A 14,608-nucleotide genomic window follows, 5' to 3' on the forward strand; every position below is an offset into this window, starting at 1 on the left:
TGGACTGAATATATTGGTGGATTTTAAGAATTATTGGAAATTGTTTTATGAGATGTGGGAAAATATATAATGATAAATACGTAATTGTTAATTACAGGTTACACTGACTTTGAACAGTGTAATAAAATTATACTACTACTAAGCAGGGTTTTGATTTTCATGCAATTTGTAATTTTGAAGAACCTTTTAGTTGGAATCACATTGCGTCAGGCCATGAAAAATTGCCAAACCGCCCAAAAATATATTGGAAAAATCAAGAACTAGGAATTTACAACAAAAGTTAAAAGGAAAAAGTGTTCTAGTTAAGATTATAGAAGTCCAACAAAACTGATTCGAATCGCATGTATGAAATGAATGGCATCACACGTGTATTAATAAATTATAATCCAATCTGCTAAAGTAGAACTTGGCAAAATTTGAACAGAACAATTGAAGAAAGAAGCAAAAATTCTATGATATATAATGTTATAGCTTGTGTTCCCTTTGAAAACACGCAGTCACTAAAATATGATAGTTCCCCAAAAAACCGTGTTTCGACCATATCGGAAACTTCCTCAATTAAAAAAGTAAAAGCCATATATTACTAATTCCTAATTCTCAATTAAAAATAAACATATACTAATACTAATTTTATTATTACAACAGCCTAATGAAATTTCACCACGTGCGAAAAAACGAGCCCCGAGCCACTTAGCTATCTTCCCAACGTGAATATATGTTAGTTACAAACCAAAATTATTATTACAACGACCACCTATTCTTGTTTTCCCTAGGTAAATTAATAAAGTTCACACCTTTTCAAAGTGCGACAATTCGAATTAACACACGCCTTATGATCTGGCTGCTCTACTTACAGAGCAAAACAAACTACTCCTATGCAAAAATGGACCTCGCAATCTTTGCAACAACCTTTTCAATGCAGGCTGCTTGTCCGAACAAGGCGATTCTCCGGGGAGATCACACTTTCCTTATACCTTCCAAGTGGGAAGAAGAGCATAGGATATAATATAAACAGAATGTGCTGTCTCCATGGCCATCAATCAAGATTCCTTTTTTTCTTCTCCGTATATAATGGGATCTCACCCCTCTCCACTCCTTCACTCACTACCTATCTGCATTGTCCCAAAATGGTCAAGTTCTCAAAGCAGTTTGAGGGGCAGTTGGTTCCTGAATGGAAAGAAGCCTTTGTGGATTACTGCCATCTAAAAAAGGCCGTCAAGAAAATACAACTACTCGATGACCAAAACGCTAACAACACCAACAAACACGACACTTCCTTTTCCAAACGCATCATGTCTTCTTTCAGAAACAAGAAGAGACAGCCAAGGGTCATTCAAGTACTTTTTCTGTGCCTTCTTCATCTCAGAGATGATAGTCTGACTCATTTTTCGAAGCCTTTTCTCTGATTCTGCACCATGTTTTAGGTTCACCGCTCGGCTAGCAAGACAGACATGTACGAGACTGAGCTGCTGGAGCAGGTGGCTGACACGGATGCAGCAGGCGAGTTCTTTGCTTGTTTGGATCTCCAACTCAACAAAGTGAACCAGTTTTACAGAACAAAGGAGAAGGAGTTTCTTGAGAGGGGAGAGTCGTTGTTGAAGCAAATGGAGATTCTCATTGAGCTCAAGGCCGCTGTGAAGCAGCATCAACGGGCTAAAGGGCCTTCGTCTCAGGACTTGAAGGAGGAGGAGTCGATTTCTGGCACTATTTCATGTGGTATGAAGCAGATTTTTCTCTGTATTTGGCATAATCTATAAATGCATTTTGTCACTTATTAGTACTAATGAATTAGTCGCGATGATTTTGATCACTGCAGCTCCTTATTTATCAAATTCATTCTGTTTGCTAATAGATGAGGAGTCCATCAAATATGCAGCAGCTACGGAGCCAGGGTTGGAGAATGTAACCGGAGAGTTTGACAGAGATGATATGAAATCGTCTGAATCACCCAAGTCAGGTGAACTTGGAAGATCAATGAGAATGAAGCAAGGGGATGGGAAGCTTAAGTCCATCTCCAACTGCGTAATCAACTGCCAAGGGAAGAACTTGAGAATCAACATTCCTGTCACGAATCCAGCCCGCACATTTTCAGCTATCAGTTACTTGTTGTGGGATGATTTGGTGAACCAGTCGTCGAAGAAAGGTAGTCCAGGGAGAAACAGGCTGCATATTAACAAGAAAAAGCTTCATCATGCAGAAAAGATGATTAGGGGTGCCTTCGTTGATCTCTACAAAGGATTAGGCTACCTCAAAACTTATAGGTGTGATCTCAATTCTCTATACATTTCTGCCTTTCGATAAGTGATAGCTTCTTATGCTCTTAGAAATTGAGATTTGTCCTTTTAATTCTTTCAGGAACTTGAACATGCTTGCTTTTGTGAAGATTTTGAAGAAAGTTGACAAAGTAAGCATATATACGCAGCCAATCTTCATCCTTTTTTTCACAATTTCTCATGCTGCTCATTTTGACTGACGAAACTTCCACGTTGCTTTCTCAGGTGACAAACAAACAAGTTCTTCCCATTTACTTAAAAGTGGTGGAGAGCTCCTTCTTCAACAGTTCAGACAAGGTGATAAACATATCTAAAAACTAGCATTTGTGTGTGTGTGTGAAATGGTGAAGAAAAGCAACAGTCTTGTAATCATAAGCATTGCGATTGGAAGATGATTAGATGTGGGGTCTGTGGCTTTTCTTCTCTAGTTTGCAATTGCCTAGATTTCTAATCATGAATCCTAGATTTTCTTGTCTCACACTAGTGAAAATTTATTTACTGTGACAGGCACTGAAATTAGCAGATGAGGTTGAGGAGATTTTTGTCAAGCATTTTGCTGAAGAGGATAAAAGAAAGGCCATGAAGTACCTTAGGCCGACTCAGCGTACAGAGTCACATGCTGTCACCTTTTTTATTGGTGAGTTTACTGCTACAAATCCAAGCTGAAAAAATTGGTATCACATAAAAACAGTTTCCAAGATAATGTTAAAAATGTTGCATCTTTGATCATGTGTTATTCCTAAATGATAATGAATCCAAGATTAAGATTTTCTTTAGAATGTGAAACTGTCAAAACACTGTATAGAAGACAGATCTGATCCATTGTTTTGTCTTTTCAACGACCAGGATTATTCGCTGGGGGCTTCGTAGCACTCTTCATAGGATATGTTATCATGGCTCATATTACAGGAATGTATCGATCTAAATCAGACACGGTGTACATGGAAACAGTCTATCCTGTGCTCAGGCAAGTGCACGCCTCGTTATGTAGATTCATGTCATGCATGTTTGAGACCATTATGTCTGAGAGGCATTATTTGTTCCAACATTGTGCAGCATATTCAGCTTATTTTTTCTGCATCTCTTTCTGTTTGGGTGCAACATCTTCGCGTGGAGAAAGACGCGTATAAACTACAGCTTCATCTTCGAACTTTGCCCCACAAAGGAGCTCAAGTACAGAGATGTGTTCTTGATTTGCACCTCATCAATGGCTGCTGTAGTCGGAGTCTTGTTTGTCCATTTATTGCTTGTCGAAAAGGGCTACTCCTACACTCAAGTCCAAGCCATCCCCGGCCTTCTTTTTCTGGTAGCTTTCGACTACATAACAATGTCCCAAAACCAATACTGGAACCACTTTTCTTGAACAAGTACTTCAATCATCATATCTCTTGCAGGCTTTCATTGTAGTCCTGATCTGTCCCTTCAACGTGATCTACAAGTCAAGTCGCTACCGGTTGCTATCTGTGATAAGAAACATCGTGTTATCGCCTCTGTATAAGGTCTTGATGCTAGACTTCTTCATGGCTGATCAACTATGTAGCCAGGTAATTAATCAAGCTCACTGATCAATCAATTAAGCTAATGCAGATGAATTATTCTTGACAGCTGATTGGTCTGTTTCTTTGTTGTTGATCAGGTCCCGACACTCAGAAACATCGAGTACATAGCATGCTACTACATAACTGGGAGCTACAAAACTCAGGACTACAACTACTGCACTAGCACAACATACTACAAAGACTTGGCTTATGCAGTTTCATTTCTGCCTTATTACTGGAGAGCCCTGCAGGTATAGTACATCGCATAAATTCGATCTTTTTTAAGGTTGTTATTAGCGCCTAAACGACATGTTATCATTCTCAGTGTGCCCGGCGTTGGTTTGATGAGGGGCACAAGAGCCATCTCCTCAACCTAGGGAAGTATGTGTCTGCAATGCTAGCCGCAGGAGCCAAAATGGCGTACGAGAAGGAAAAGACAGCCGGATGGCTCTGCCTCGTCGTGATCATGTCCAGCGCTGCAACCGTGTATCAGCTCTACTGGGACTTTGTCAAGGACTGGGGCCTACTCCAGTTCAACTCCAAGAATCCATGGCTGAGAGATGAGCTCGTGCTTCGCCACAAGTTCATCTACTATTTCTCTTTGGTCAGTACACAAATCATACATGGAATCTATTCCTCCAAATGAAAAAAAAGATTCTTGATAAATGGCCATGATTGAGAATATTTTGTTGATGGTGCAGGGGTTGAACCTAGTGCTCAGGCTAGCTTGGTTGCAGACAGTTTTTCACTACAACTTTGAAAAGGTCGACTATAGAGTTACCATGCTGTTTTTAGCAGCACTTGAGGTTGTAAGAAGAGGGCAGTGGAATTTTTACAGGTGATTTTTTTCTTCATGCAAGATTCTGATGGTGATTCATGTTAAAGATCCTAATTTTTTTTCTTTGGTTGATTGATTAGGTTGGAGAATGAGCATCTGAATAATGCAGGCCATTTTAGAGCTGTGAAGACAGTGCCACTGCCTTTTCATGAGGTGGATGATCAAGATTGAAAACCAGAGCAATTTGGTAGAAGAATTATGCTACTATATGTGCACTTGTTTGCAAGTAGATAATGTTGTCTACATTTTTTGGTCCAGTACACAGATAAATGTACATACTCTACTTTACAACAATGGTCTTCCACATTGATCTTTACATAGCTTTACCATTTTGTCAGGTCAGTTTCAATAATGTTTGTAGACTAGGACATGGTAATTCTAAAATATTCGGGTCAAGATTATGATGATTTAACTTGAAAATATAAAATTATTTCTAAGATACTGTATCTTTATTTCTTTATTATACTATTAATAATGATTAGATTTAGAAAAGAAAATATAAGGTTTAAACTTAATCTGGGTTCGGTTTATTAAGATTAATCCGCAACAGCAGATCCCCAATTCTAAACATTGAAACCCAAACCCACACTCCGCCCCTTCCGCCTCCGCCCAAGCCTAACTCTCAAACAATCGCTACGTTTGTGTGACTCTTCTCCGTTTCTGTCATAGACTTCTCTTACTTACATCATCATACACGCCATCTCGGTTCGGTTTTGAACGATTTCTTCTTCCGCGATTTCACCTTCTCTAATCGTCGGCTCCGAAGCAAACCGCAACCCTAATCTTGATTGCTCACGGCTTTGTCTCATCGGAATCGACTTGAATTTGGTCGGTATGTGCAATAGCCACCCACAGTGGAAATTCAGATGAATTGCTATTACATGTATACAATCTCCCAAAGATCCTAATAACTACATTGGCTATTTAATCCCTAGCTTCTAGCTATACTTTGTTGTGATATGATATATGCCTGCTCACTCACCTTGACCTATTTGTAACCGAGGCTAAAAGAGATGTATTTGGAAGTATTTAAATGGGGATTTATCTGAAAGAGTGTATTTTAGGGATGCTCTTTAGGGGGGAAAGCCAAAGGATGAAAATTGTTTTTCCGTCGTGGCATAGCTCATGTTTTTCCAATGTTTACAGGAAAGGTCCCATTCATCTTGCATCTACAACTTTCCGACAATTAGATAGGCATTTGCAGGAAAACGGTGATTCGTCAGAGCAATGGACCCTGGACGCTATGGTCTTCATCAAGGATGGGAAAATAACAGCGTAATTGTGGTTTCCTTTTCGTCACATATATGGGATGATATACAAGAAATTAGGATCATGTGATTGTCCATTTTTCCAGTATCTCTTCCTTAAAGAGCATGAGAGAAGCCATGGGACAGTGAGGATGTGGAATCGTTTGCCTACGTTTACCATGATTATTACTTGCTGACACAACTTATTCTCTTGAATCCACAGGCTTTGGAGGGGTATGGTGCAGCTCATGATACAAATTTTCGGTGAGTCCACTGTGATGCTTTTTCTCAACCCAAGAGTGTTGATTTCATGTGGTTAAACTGAAGATTCTAAGATGTCAATTCTCTTAAATAGCTTTCAGATGTATTTTTTTTAGCAAAAGTGCATAACAGGCAGTTGACTGTCCCCCCCCCCCCCCTTCCCCCTGCCTGTTCTTTATTTGTTTGGTTTCTATTTCTGAAAAGATCCTATTTTCTTGGTACATTTTTGCAATTACATATGGATGTTGCTTTTAGTTCTTTCCTCTTCTTCCTATGGGCCCTTGCCTCATATTGTTTTGGCAGGGATGATGGATCTTATGATGATAGGAGGTTTATAGATGAAAGGTTCTCTAGGGATAATATCTACCCAAGGGGTGCCTTTCATCGAGATGTACTGGAGAGGGATAATTATCCTCCACCGCCATCATCAGTTGGGATGTGGCCTCAAACGAGGAGGAGAAGCTATGAAGAAGAGTATTCTTTGGATAGGGATATTAGAAGGCATGAAAAGCCGTATGTTTGTTTATATTATGATCCCTTTTTGGTAGCTGATAAGTATAATGAGATTGAAATATTAATAGAATCATGTGATGACTATGACCATACTGACGGTTATTCTGATGTTCATGATTGTAATTTGATAGGCCTTCTAGATATGGCGGCCGTGATCGGGAGGATTATGCCTATGATGATTATGACTACAGATCTCGTGTTTCCCATCAAAGCAAGGAGGACAGCCGTGACAGGGATTATGATCACGGAAGACACAGTTATGATTCAGACTATGAGAGGAGTGGTAGAAGAGATGGTAACTGGAGAAGACGTGAATCTCGGGATCGCGAATGGGACAAGAGAGGTGTCAGTCGTGAAAGGGATGAAAGCCCTTATAGAAGGCATGAGCATTCCCCTTCTCGTTCTCGATCTCGTTCTCGTGGTCGTGATGATCGGGCTAGGTCAAAGTCCCCTCGAGGCCGCAGTCATGGTCGAAGTTACAGGGAAGACAGCTATGAGGACAGTCGTTATGAAAGAGGTGACAGGAGAAGGGATCGTGAAGATAGGCGTCAGATTAACCATTCTGTTGTATGCTCCATTTACTCTTTCCAGCTTTTAATAGTTTCTTGATCTACTATTCTTTTAGGTGGATTGACTAAGCAGCTTCATTTTCTTTTTTTAGGCGCCTTCTGCCACTGTTGTGGTGAAGGGTCTTTCTCAAAAGACAACCGAAGAAGATTTGTATCAGATTCTTGTAATTCCTTTATCTACCACTCCTTTGAAGTTTGCCAAGATGCTATTATTGCTACATTTTTTGCAGTGAACTTCATTTTGATATATGACTCATTTATCTGTATCAGGCGGAGTGGGGACCCCTTCGTCATGTTAGAGTTATTAAAGAGCGAAACTCTGGCGTCTCTCGTGGATTTGCTTTTATTGATTTCCCTTCTGTGGTATGAAGTAGATGTTCAATTATTGTACTCTGTATCTATCAATATGTTGCATATAAAAATGAAGTTTAATCTTGTAAATAGGATTCAGCACAAGCAATGATGGATAAGCTTGGGCATGAAGGTCTTCTTGTTGATGGAAGGAAGCTCTTCTTTGAGTACAGGTAGACACACTTAATGTTTATTCCTCCCCCCTGACTAGGCAACCTGCCTAAACTCAGTGTAATAGCACCATTTTCAAATTTCCCATTAATAGGCATTGGCGTTGAATGTTTTATGGCACATTTAGACCTTGTTCGTATAGTGTAAGAAAATTAATTGCATATTTCTGATGATTGCCCACATTGGGATAATTTTGTTTCCATGATATACTTATAACGCATTAAACTGAATTTTATTGCAGAAGTGGTATCACTATCACATTTTCACGACCTTTGGAATGATGAACATTACACTTGCCATTTGTCAATTTGCATTCCTTCTATAAACACCATTAAGAACCTGAAGGAATTGATATACTAGGATAGCATAACATGGTTTTCAACCTTTATATGGGTGGATTTTGGGAGCTTTTTCTGAATCTTGGCCTTTGTTGCAGTAGTAAGCCAACTGGTTCTAACGGATCTCTTGGGATGGACAGTGGATCAAGATCAGGCCATGGTACCTATAGAAGTATGATGGTGCCATCTGATTGGATGTGCACAATATGTGGCTGTGTCAATTTTGCCCGAAGGACATCTTGTTTTCAGGTTTATTTATTTTCTCATTTATGCTTTTCTGCAAATTTTCCATGAGCAAGTGCAACTGGTCTAGATGCTTTACTCTATCTGGTTGAACATTTTTTCCACTTCCTTGCATGTTAATAACTATCTTCTGGGGGTGGGGATAAAGAATAGCTAGGTAGTAGGTGCTATATCTCGTACTGGTGCTCATAAGCCCAAATTTCTCACTTCAAGTTGCATCTTTATCTTGTCAATGTGTAGTACTGGAAGGATTTTTTCTACTCCCTCCGTTCCACAGTAGTAGAGTCATTTCATTTTGCGCACTCGTTTTGAAAAAATAATTATAAATAGTTAGAGTGGAGAATACGTAAAGTAAGAGAGAGAATATTGTAGATAAGACTCTTGTCTACATTATTCTATCTCTTATTTTACTCTCTCCACTTTAACTATTTATTATCATTTTTTCAAAATGAGTGCAGAAAATGAAATGACTCTACTACTGTGGAACGGAGGGAGTACTAACTTGTAAAACTACAGAAGTTTGTTTCTCAGTATATAGACACCAGCCTCATTTATTGAATTAACCATCTTTATACTTTTCAATCAGTGTAATGAACCAAGAACAGAAGATGCTCCCCCTGCTGATATGGCATCATCAAATTTTAATCCGGCTGGCAAGAGAGGGGAATCAGGTTTGTTATTCTTACAAAAGTCCTTCTGGTGGCATTTCTCTCTATTTTGGTGAACATTACCTGAATATGCTTCAGGCCCAACACATGTTCTTGTTGTCCGTGGATTGGATGAAAATGCTGATGAGGAAATGCTACGCTATGAATTTTCTAAACATGCCCCTATTAAGGTTTGAAATAAATTCTCTTGCTTTCTTGTGCGGTGTTTGGTTACTAGTCTGCTACTTTGTATTGACAATAAACACTTTATACTTTCAGGATTTGCGGTTAGTTAGAGACAAATTCACGCATGTTTCAAGAGGATTTGCATTTATCCATTTCTATTCTGTAAGTTTCACTTTTGTGTTACCGTGGCGTGCACATTGTTAGTATGTAGCTTTATTGTGGGTTTTCATCTACTGCTTGCATGTTTATTTTCATTGAGTTTTATTGGTCATGTGAAAACTGATACCAGGTTGAGGATGCCACTAAAGCTCTTGAAGCAACAAATGGTACTACTTTGGAGAAGAACGGTCAGATTCTTAGAGTTGCCTATGCCAAAAGTATTGTTGGGCCTGGATCAGCTGTTTCAGGAGCTTCTCAGTCGAGCAGTCTTGCTGCAGCTGCAATTGAAGCAGCTACATTTGCTCAGCAGGTTTGATGACTAGCATTTTCTCCATAAACTATGAATACTGGTCATATGTTGCATTCAGCATATATATAAGACCATCTCCAACCGTACTCTATAAATGAGTTTTGGTGTAGAAATCTTCTCCAACCATACACCAAACTCAAACCCATTTTTGGTGTTTTTTGTGAAACAACACCAAATATGGTGTTCCTGCAAAAAATTTGAGAGACAAAAACCCAAAAATGATGTAAATTTTGAATTTGGTGTAAATGGTTGGAGTAAAACTACTTTTTGGTGTGACGTATACTCAAAAATGAGTTTGAGTTTGGTGTAAATGGTTGGAGATGGTCTAATAGTGGAAGTTATGTCTCATGCTTCCTTTGATAATACAAGTTTGCTCTTGCTTAGCAGTTAATGATTATCTCTTAACCTAAGTTCTCAATATTTTCCTGTTCCTTGTATATGTTTCCAGTTCCTAGGTTAGTTAAGAGACACTCGGTTCCTTCATGCTATAGGTCTATATAATTAACCATCCAACCATTTAATATACATGAGGAAACCATGTTGTTGTATACAAGCTTGGTTGCTGCTGGGCAGATCTTGAAAACTGTATTGCTAATTAAAGCAGATTTTGAAGTACTCCCTCTGTCTCAACTAAGTTGAGACATAACTGTTGGGCACGGAGATTAAGAAATTTTGTTAAAAAGTAGGAGAGAAGAATAAAGTAGGAAAGATAAAGAGAGAGTTGAGTAGATGGTGGAATAAAGTAAGAGTGATTGGATGTTTCCTTTTTTGTTAAAAAAGGAAATGACTCAACTTAGTTGGGACATCTAAAAGAGGAATACGATACGACTCAACTTAGTTGCGACGGAGGGAGTATTCGTTTTCCTTTATTTATTAGATTTATCTTTTTATTAAGTCCTTAGTTGATGTAACAGTCAAGTTTTTAGGCTGTCATATCTGACAAAGAAAATTATTAGCGAGGCATCCTAAAGAGAATAAATAGGTTTTGCGTGCATGATGTTAGTCGTCTTCCATGGTTCATTATCTCCCCTCAGCCTTTCTTAATCATTTGGGTATGGAAGTTCTAACTTATCTATACCTCCTTAGTACTTGTGTTTGGTTACACTTATTGGATTAATACAAGGAGATGGTTCATGTATCTCTTTGTATATTTTAGTATGATGCTGTTGGCTGGGCACCTAAAGAATACAATCCGGAGGACAACCAATCTGGTGGAGGTCATGGGCAGAGTGGACATGTTGCAGGAGAAACAGATTCTTCAGCTCCACAATCTGGTTTTGTGTGGGACGAAGCCTCTGGTTATTACTACGATGCTACTTCTGGTTTCTACTACGATGGAACTACAGGTTTTCCAACTTTTTCCTTGCTTTCCTCTTGAAACTCCTTATTTGCTGAGTTTATTGTAACCTGATAATGTCTGTATTTTTGGGCCAAGGTGTGTCTGTTATTCATTTACTTGTATTTTGGGCATTCCGTGATACAGCTTGTACTCTTTCGGTAACCCTCTGCATACACTCACAAGTTGCATCTAATCTACACCTTCCTGTATTGGGAAATGGTCCTGTTGTTTCCATACATTCCTGGCTCTGAATATAGTTTTCTGTTCTGTACTGGTTATCATGATTGAAATAGTGGAAGATTATCAAGTTCCTACTTGGAAAACATGCTAACAGATAATCTGTCCATTATCTTCACTAAGTACAGTCGAGTAGGTTTCAATTCATTATTTTCTTGTGACATTAACATTGTTCAACTACTTTGCATGGGCATGGACTGTGATGTGGTTGTCAGTTTATGCTATTGGCAGTACTCATACCCTACCTTCATGTTTGTTAACATCTGCCATTATGTGATCGTAATGGCCCACATTTGTGCTGTGCCAGATATAGAGGTCATTATAGTTATTTGTTCTTCCTGTGGAAACATGTCCTTTCTTGTCTGTTATATACTTGTCTTTTGTTGTATATGTTTTCTTAGACATGTATGGTCACCAGTCCTTCCCAATCAGTGCGTCTAATTTTCTATATGAAAATGCTTAGTATATAGGTCAATCATAGTGTTGAAGTCAGGGATGTTCGAAAAGTGTGGGACCTCTTAGGTCCTTTCTCTTGAAAAGGCTGAAGAAGATGGCTAATATAATTTGCTCTGCAGGTCTATATTATGATGGGAATAATGGTCTTTGGTATTCTTATGATCAACAAACTCAGCAGTATATTCCTTGTAATGATCAGAATGGCAAGACATCTGAAAAACAAATTGATGCTTCTAAGACATCAGATGCTTCTAATAATCGAAAAGTCATCATTTCTGCACCAGCTGCTACCATAACATCAAATGAGAAAGCTGCTTCATTACCAGATGCTGTCCAGGCTGCAGCTGCTGCTGCGCTAGCAGCTGAGAAGAAAGAAAAGGAGAAACTTAAAGAGATCAAACTTGCTTCCAAAAGTAGCATAATGGCTAACAAGAAGAAGATGAATAATGTCTTAACCATGTGGAAGCAAAGAAGTAATGAAGGACAAGCACCACGAGTGGCTCTCGAGGACAATCAGCCGTCCGCATCAGTTGAAGAGAGATCTAACCCAGCATCATCTATGAAGAGCAAATTAATAAATGAAGGACTGGTAGCAAAAGAGAATGTTATAGCTTCTGCAGGAATGATGAGTGCCTCAACTCAATCTGCTGGCATTGAATCCCAGAACAGGACAAAGCCCATCAGCGCCAGTTCTAGTGGAACCTTAAAAGGAGTGATTAGGAGTTCTGGATTGGGTGTGGTGAAATATGATTCTGTTTATATGGGACCAGAAGGTACACCGGCTTCATCATTTGGTGCATCTTCTGCAGGATCTTCTTCATTGACACATTCAGAACATTCCACACCGGTTACACCATTTAGAACCGGCGCGTCTGCATTAGGCAGATATGCACCATCTTCTGCTACAGGAAGTGGTAAAAGAAGGTTTTCTGAGATGCCCACCACTTCAGTTACAAACAAAGAACAGTCTCAATCAACTTATCGAGATCGTGCAGCTGAAAGGAGAAGCTTGTACGGTTCATCATCGGCTTTTGGGGACGATGACATAAATGCTGGAATTGTAGACTCAAGTAAGCTTTATTGAGTTATACATTATTTTTATCTCAATCTTTTAAAGATGCAACAAATTTTATATGCATTGTCTTGTGGTTTGTATGATTCTGGGATTTGACAGAATTAAGGTGTATGGTATGCAATAGTTGCATTAAGCTTGGCCTTAGTCTCGAGCTTTGACTATACTGCAATTGTGTCTATGCTAATAATATTGAGAAGAATAATTCCAATGGCCAAATTGCTAGTTTTTTCCTCCACGGACCCTGTATTGACTTGTGAGAAAATTTATGTTCTTGTTATCGTGGACATCAAGACCGAGATCCAGCATATAGACGAGGTGGTTTGGACTCTATGCCTTTCCCTCCTGGTGTTGGTGGTGGACGAAGTAGTGGAGATGCGAATATCCAGAGTTATGAGGTGATTACAGCTGACAAGGCCATTGATGAGAGCAATGTGGGCAACCGGATGCTCCGCAACATGGGCTGGCATGAAGGCTCGGTATCATCTCTAAACCCTTAAAACTAATTTTGTTCTGTAAATTGAATTAGTAATGATACCCGTACCTCGCTTCCCTCAATAGATTTCACCTCCTTAATCTGCTAACACTCGATGTCCCGCTTGACCATAACCTTATTTCTAGTTTGGAGCTTCAACCAGTGTATAGGCGCGGGTGCATAGTGGCCAGCAACAATATCTATCTGTATCTTAGATCTGACTTGTTTGGCTATGCTTTTGGTTGGTGTTTGTGTTGGTTTCTCGTCCAGGGGCTGGGGAGAGATGGGAGTGGCATGGTAGAACCCGTACAGGCTCAGGCCACAGAAACGAGAGCGGGACTAGGGATCCATCAACCAAAGAAAGTGGATCCGAGCCTGGAAGTTCAGGCAGGAGATAGCTACAAAGCTGTTATTCAGAAGAAGGCGATTGCTCGTTTTCGAGAAATGTCATGATGTGAGTGAGAGGATAGAGAAGTGCAAGCAATGGTGTAGAGATGTACAGATTGGAGTTGTGTTACTTTGAGTTGTAGGTGTGATGTTGCTGTGCTCTTAGGTTCAGAGTTTACTCATTGTAGCATATATATACATATCCAGCGATATTAAATCTTTGTCTCTACTTGTTCCATTTCGGAACCATCTGTTGCCCCATTGCTGTGGGAAGAAAAACACTCATTTAAACTGTGCCTTGTTTAATTATTATTTACAAATAAGTACGATAGAAAGCAGTATTGTTGGTTCTCCTATCCTCTTTCTTTTAGAATGTAATTTTATATTTATTGTTGGATCAAATCATTTCTTCAAAATGAAGTTTGTTTTGTATATACATCAATTTATGTACTCCCTTCCATCTCATCATATCTTATATAGTACTATAAACCATTCCATCTCATCGTTTCTTATACTATAAACCATTTCTATCTTGTTTCTCATTTTATGTTATCTTCATTCCATTTCTTTCTTAATGTAAACCATATTGTATACTCCCTGCACCTCGTTTGCTCTCATAAAATAATGTCAGTTTTCAATTTACACTAATTCATTTGCACTCACATTTTATTATATTATAAAAATAGGATTTATATATCATTAATTTTTTCAATGTTCTTGTTTACATTTTTTAAAACCAATAACAAAAAGTTAAAAAGAAAGTGGACACGTAATAGAGGAGTGAATGGAGAGAGTGTTAAACTAAAATTTGACTATGTTCCAAATATTTAGAGGTTAATTAGCCTTTTAAAAACTACTCCATGTAGTACAAAACAATAAGCAAACTAATTACTAGTACTAGAATTTTACACTTTGAATAAAAATGTTTATATTCTTACCTGAATATGTTGAAATAAATACATTTTTATTAGCAAATATTTATGCTCAATATTAATCTT

The 14,608-nt window shown here is 38.7% G+C and overlaps 2 protein-coding genes across 6 annotated transcripts; both read left to right on the forward strand.

Annotated features, from left to right (window-relative positions):
• Positions 1 to 1,115: 1,115 nt before the first annotated feature.
• Positions 1,116 to 5,088, forward strand: PHO1;H1 (EXS (ERD1/XPR1/SYG1) family protein). Its single transcript, XM_048109881.2, has 13 exons — positions 1,116 to 1,337; positions 1,425 to 1,716; positions 1,853 to 2,261; positions 2,356 to 2,404; positions 2,499 to 2,570; positions 2,781 to 2,910; positions 3,120 to 3,240; positions 3,330 to 3,579; positions 3,668 to 3,817; positions 3,910 to 4,062; positions 4,137 to 4,415; positions 4,513 to 4,649; positions 4,730 to 5,088. The coding sequence occupies exons 1-13, from the start codon at positions 1,128 to 1,130 to the stop codon at positions 4,818 to 4,820; spliced, it is 2,343 nt and encodes a 780-aa protein (XP_047965838.1). The 5' UTR covers positions 1,116 to 1,127; the 3' UTR covers positions 4,821 to 5,088.
• Positions 5,089 to 5,192: 104 nt separating this feature from the next.
• Positions 5,193 to 13,961, forward strand: SUA (suppressor of abi3-5). Of its 5 annotated transcripts, none has more exons than XM_089066808.1 (17): positions 5,193 to 5,532; positions 5,796 to 5,924; positions 6,120 to 6,160; positions 6,461 to 6,670; positions 6,802 to 7,237; positions 7,332 to 7,403; positions 7,510 to 7,602; positions 7,684 to 7,763; positions 8,198 to 8,348; positions 8,929 to 9,013; positions 9,089 to 9,180; positions 9,269 to 9,337; positions 9,465 to 9,644; positions 10,801 to 10,990; positions 11,796 to 12,746; positions 13,043 to 13,227; positions 13,494 to 13,961. In XM_089066808.1, exons 2-17 carry the CDS (start codon positions 5,877 to 5,879, stop codon positions 13,674 to 13,676), a joined length of 3,066 nt encoding a protein of 1,021 aa, XP_088922934.1. In that variant the 5' UTR covers positions 5,193 to 5,532; positions 5,796 to 5,876; the 3' UTR covers positions 13,677 to 13,961. The 5 variants fall into 5 exon arrangements, with proteins under 5 accessions (XP_088922934.1, XP_047968018.1, XP_088922935.1 ...); XM_048112061.1 differs by having other exon boundaries at positions 5,193 to 5,481; XM_089066809.1 differs by having other exon boundaries at positions 5,193 to 5,481; positions 8,201 to 8,348.
• Positions 13,962 to 14,608: the final 647 nt, after the last annotated feature.

Source organism: Salvia hispanica, chromosome 3, assembly GCF_029641045.1.
Source record: "Salvia hispanica isolate PSC_SH4W2 chromosome 3, Shi_PSC_v1, whole genome shotgun sequence".
Lineage (NCBI taxonomy): Eukaryota > Viridiplantae > Streptophyta > Magnoliopsida > Lamiales > Lamiaceae > Salvia > Salvia hispanica.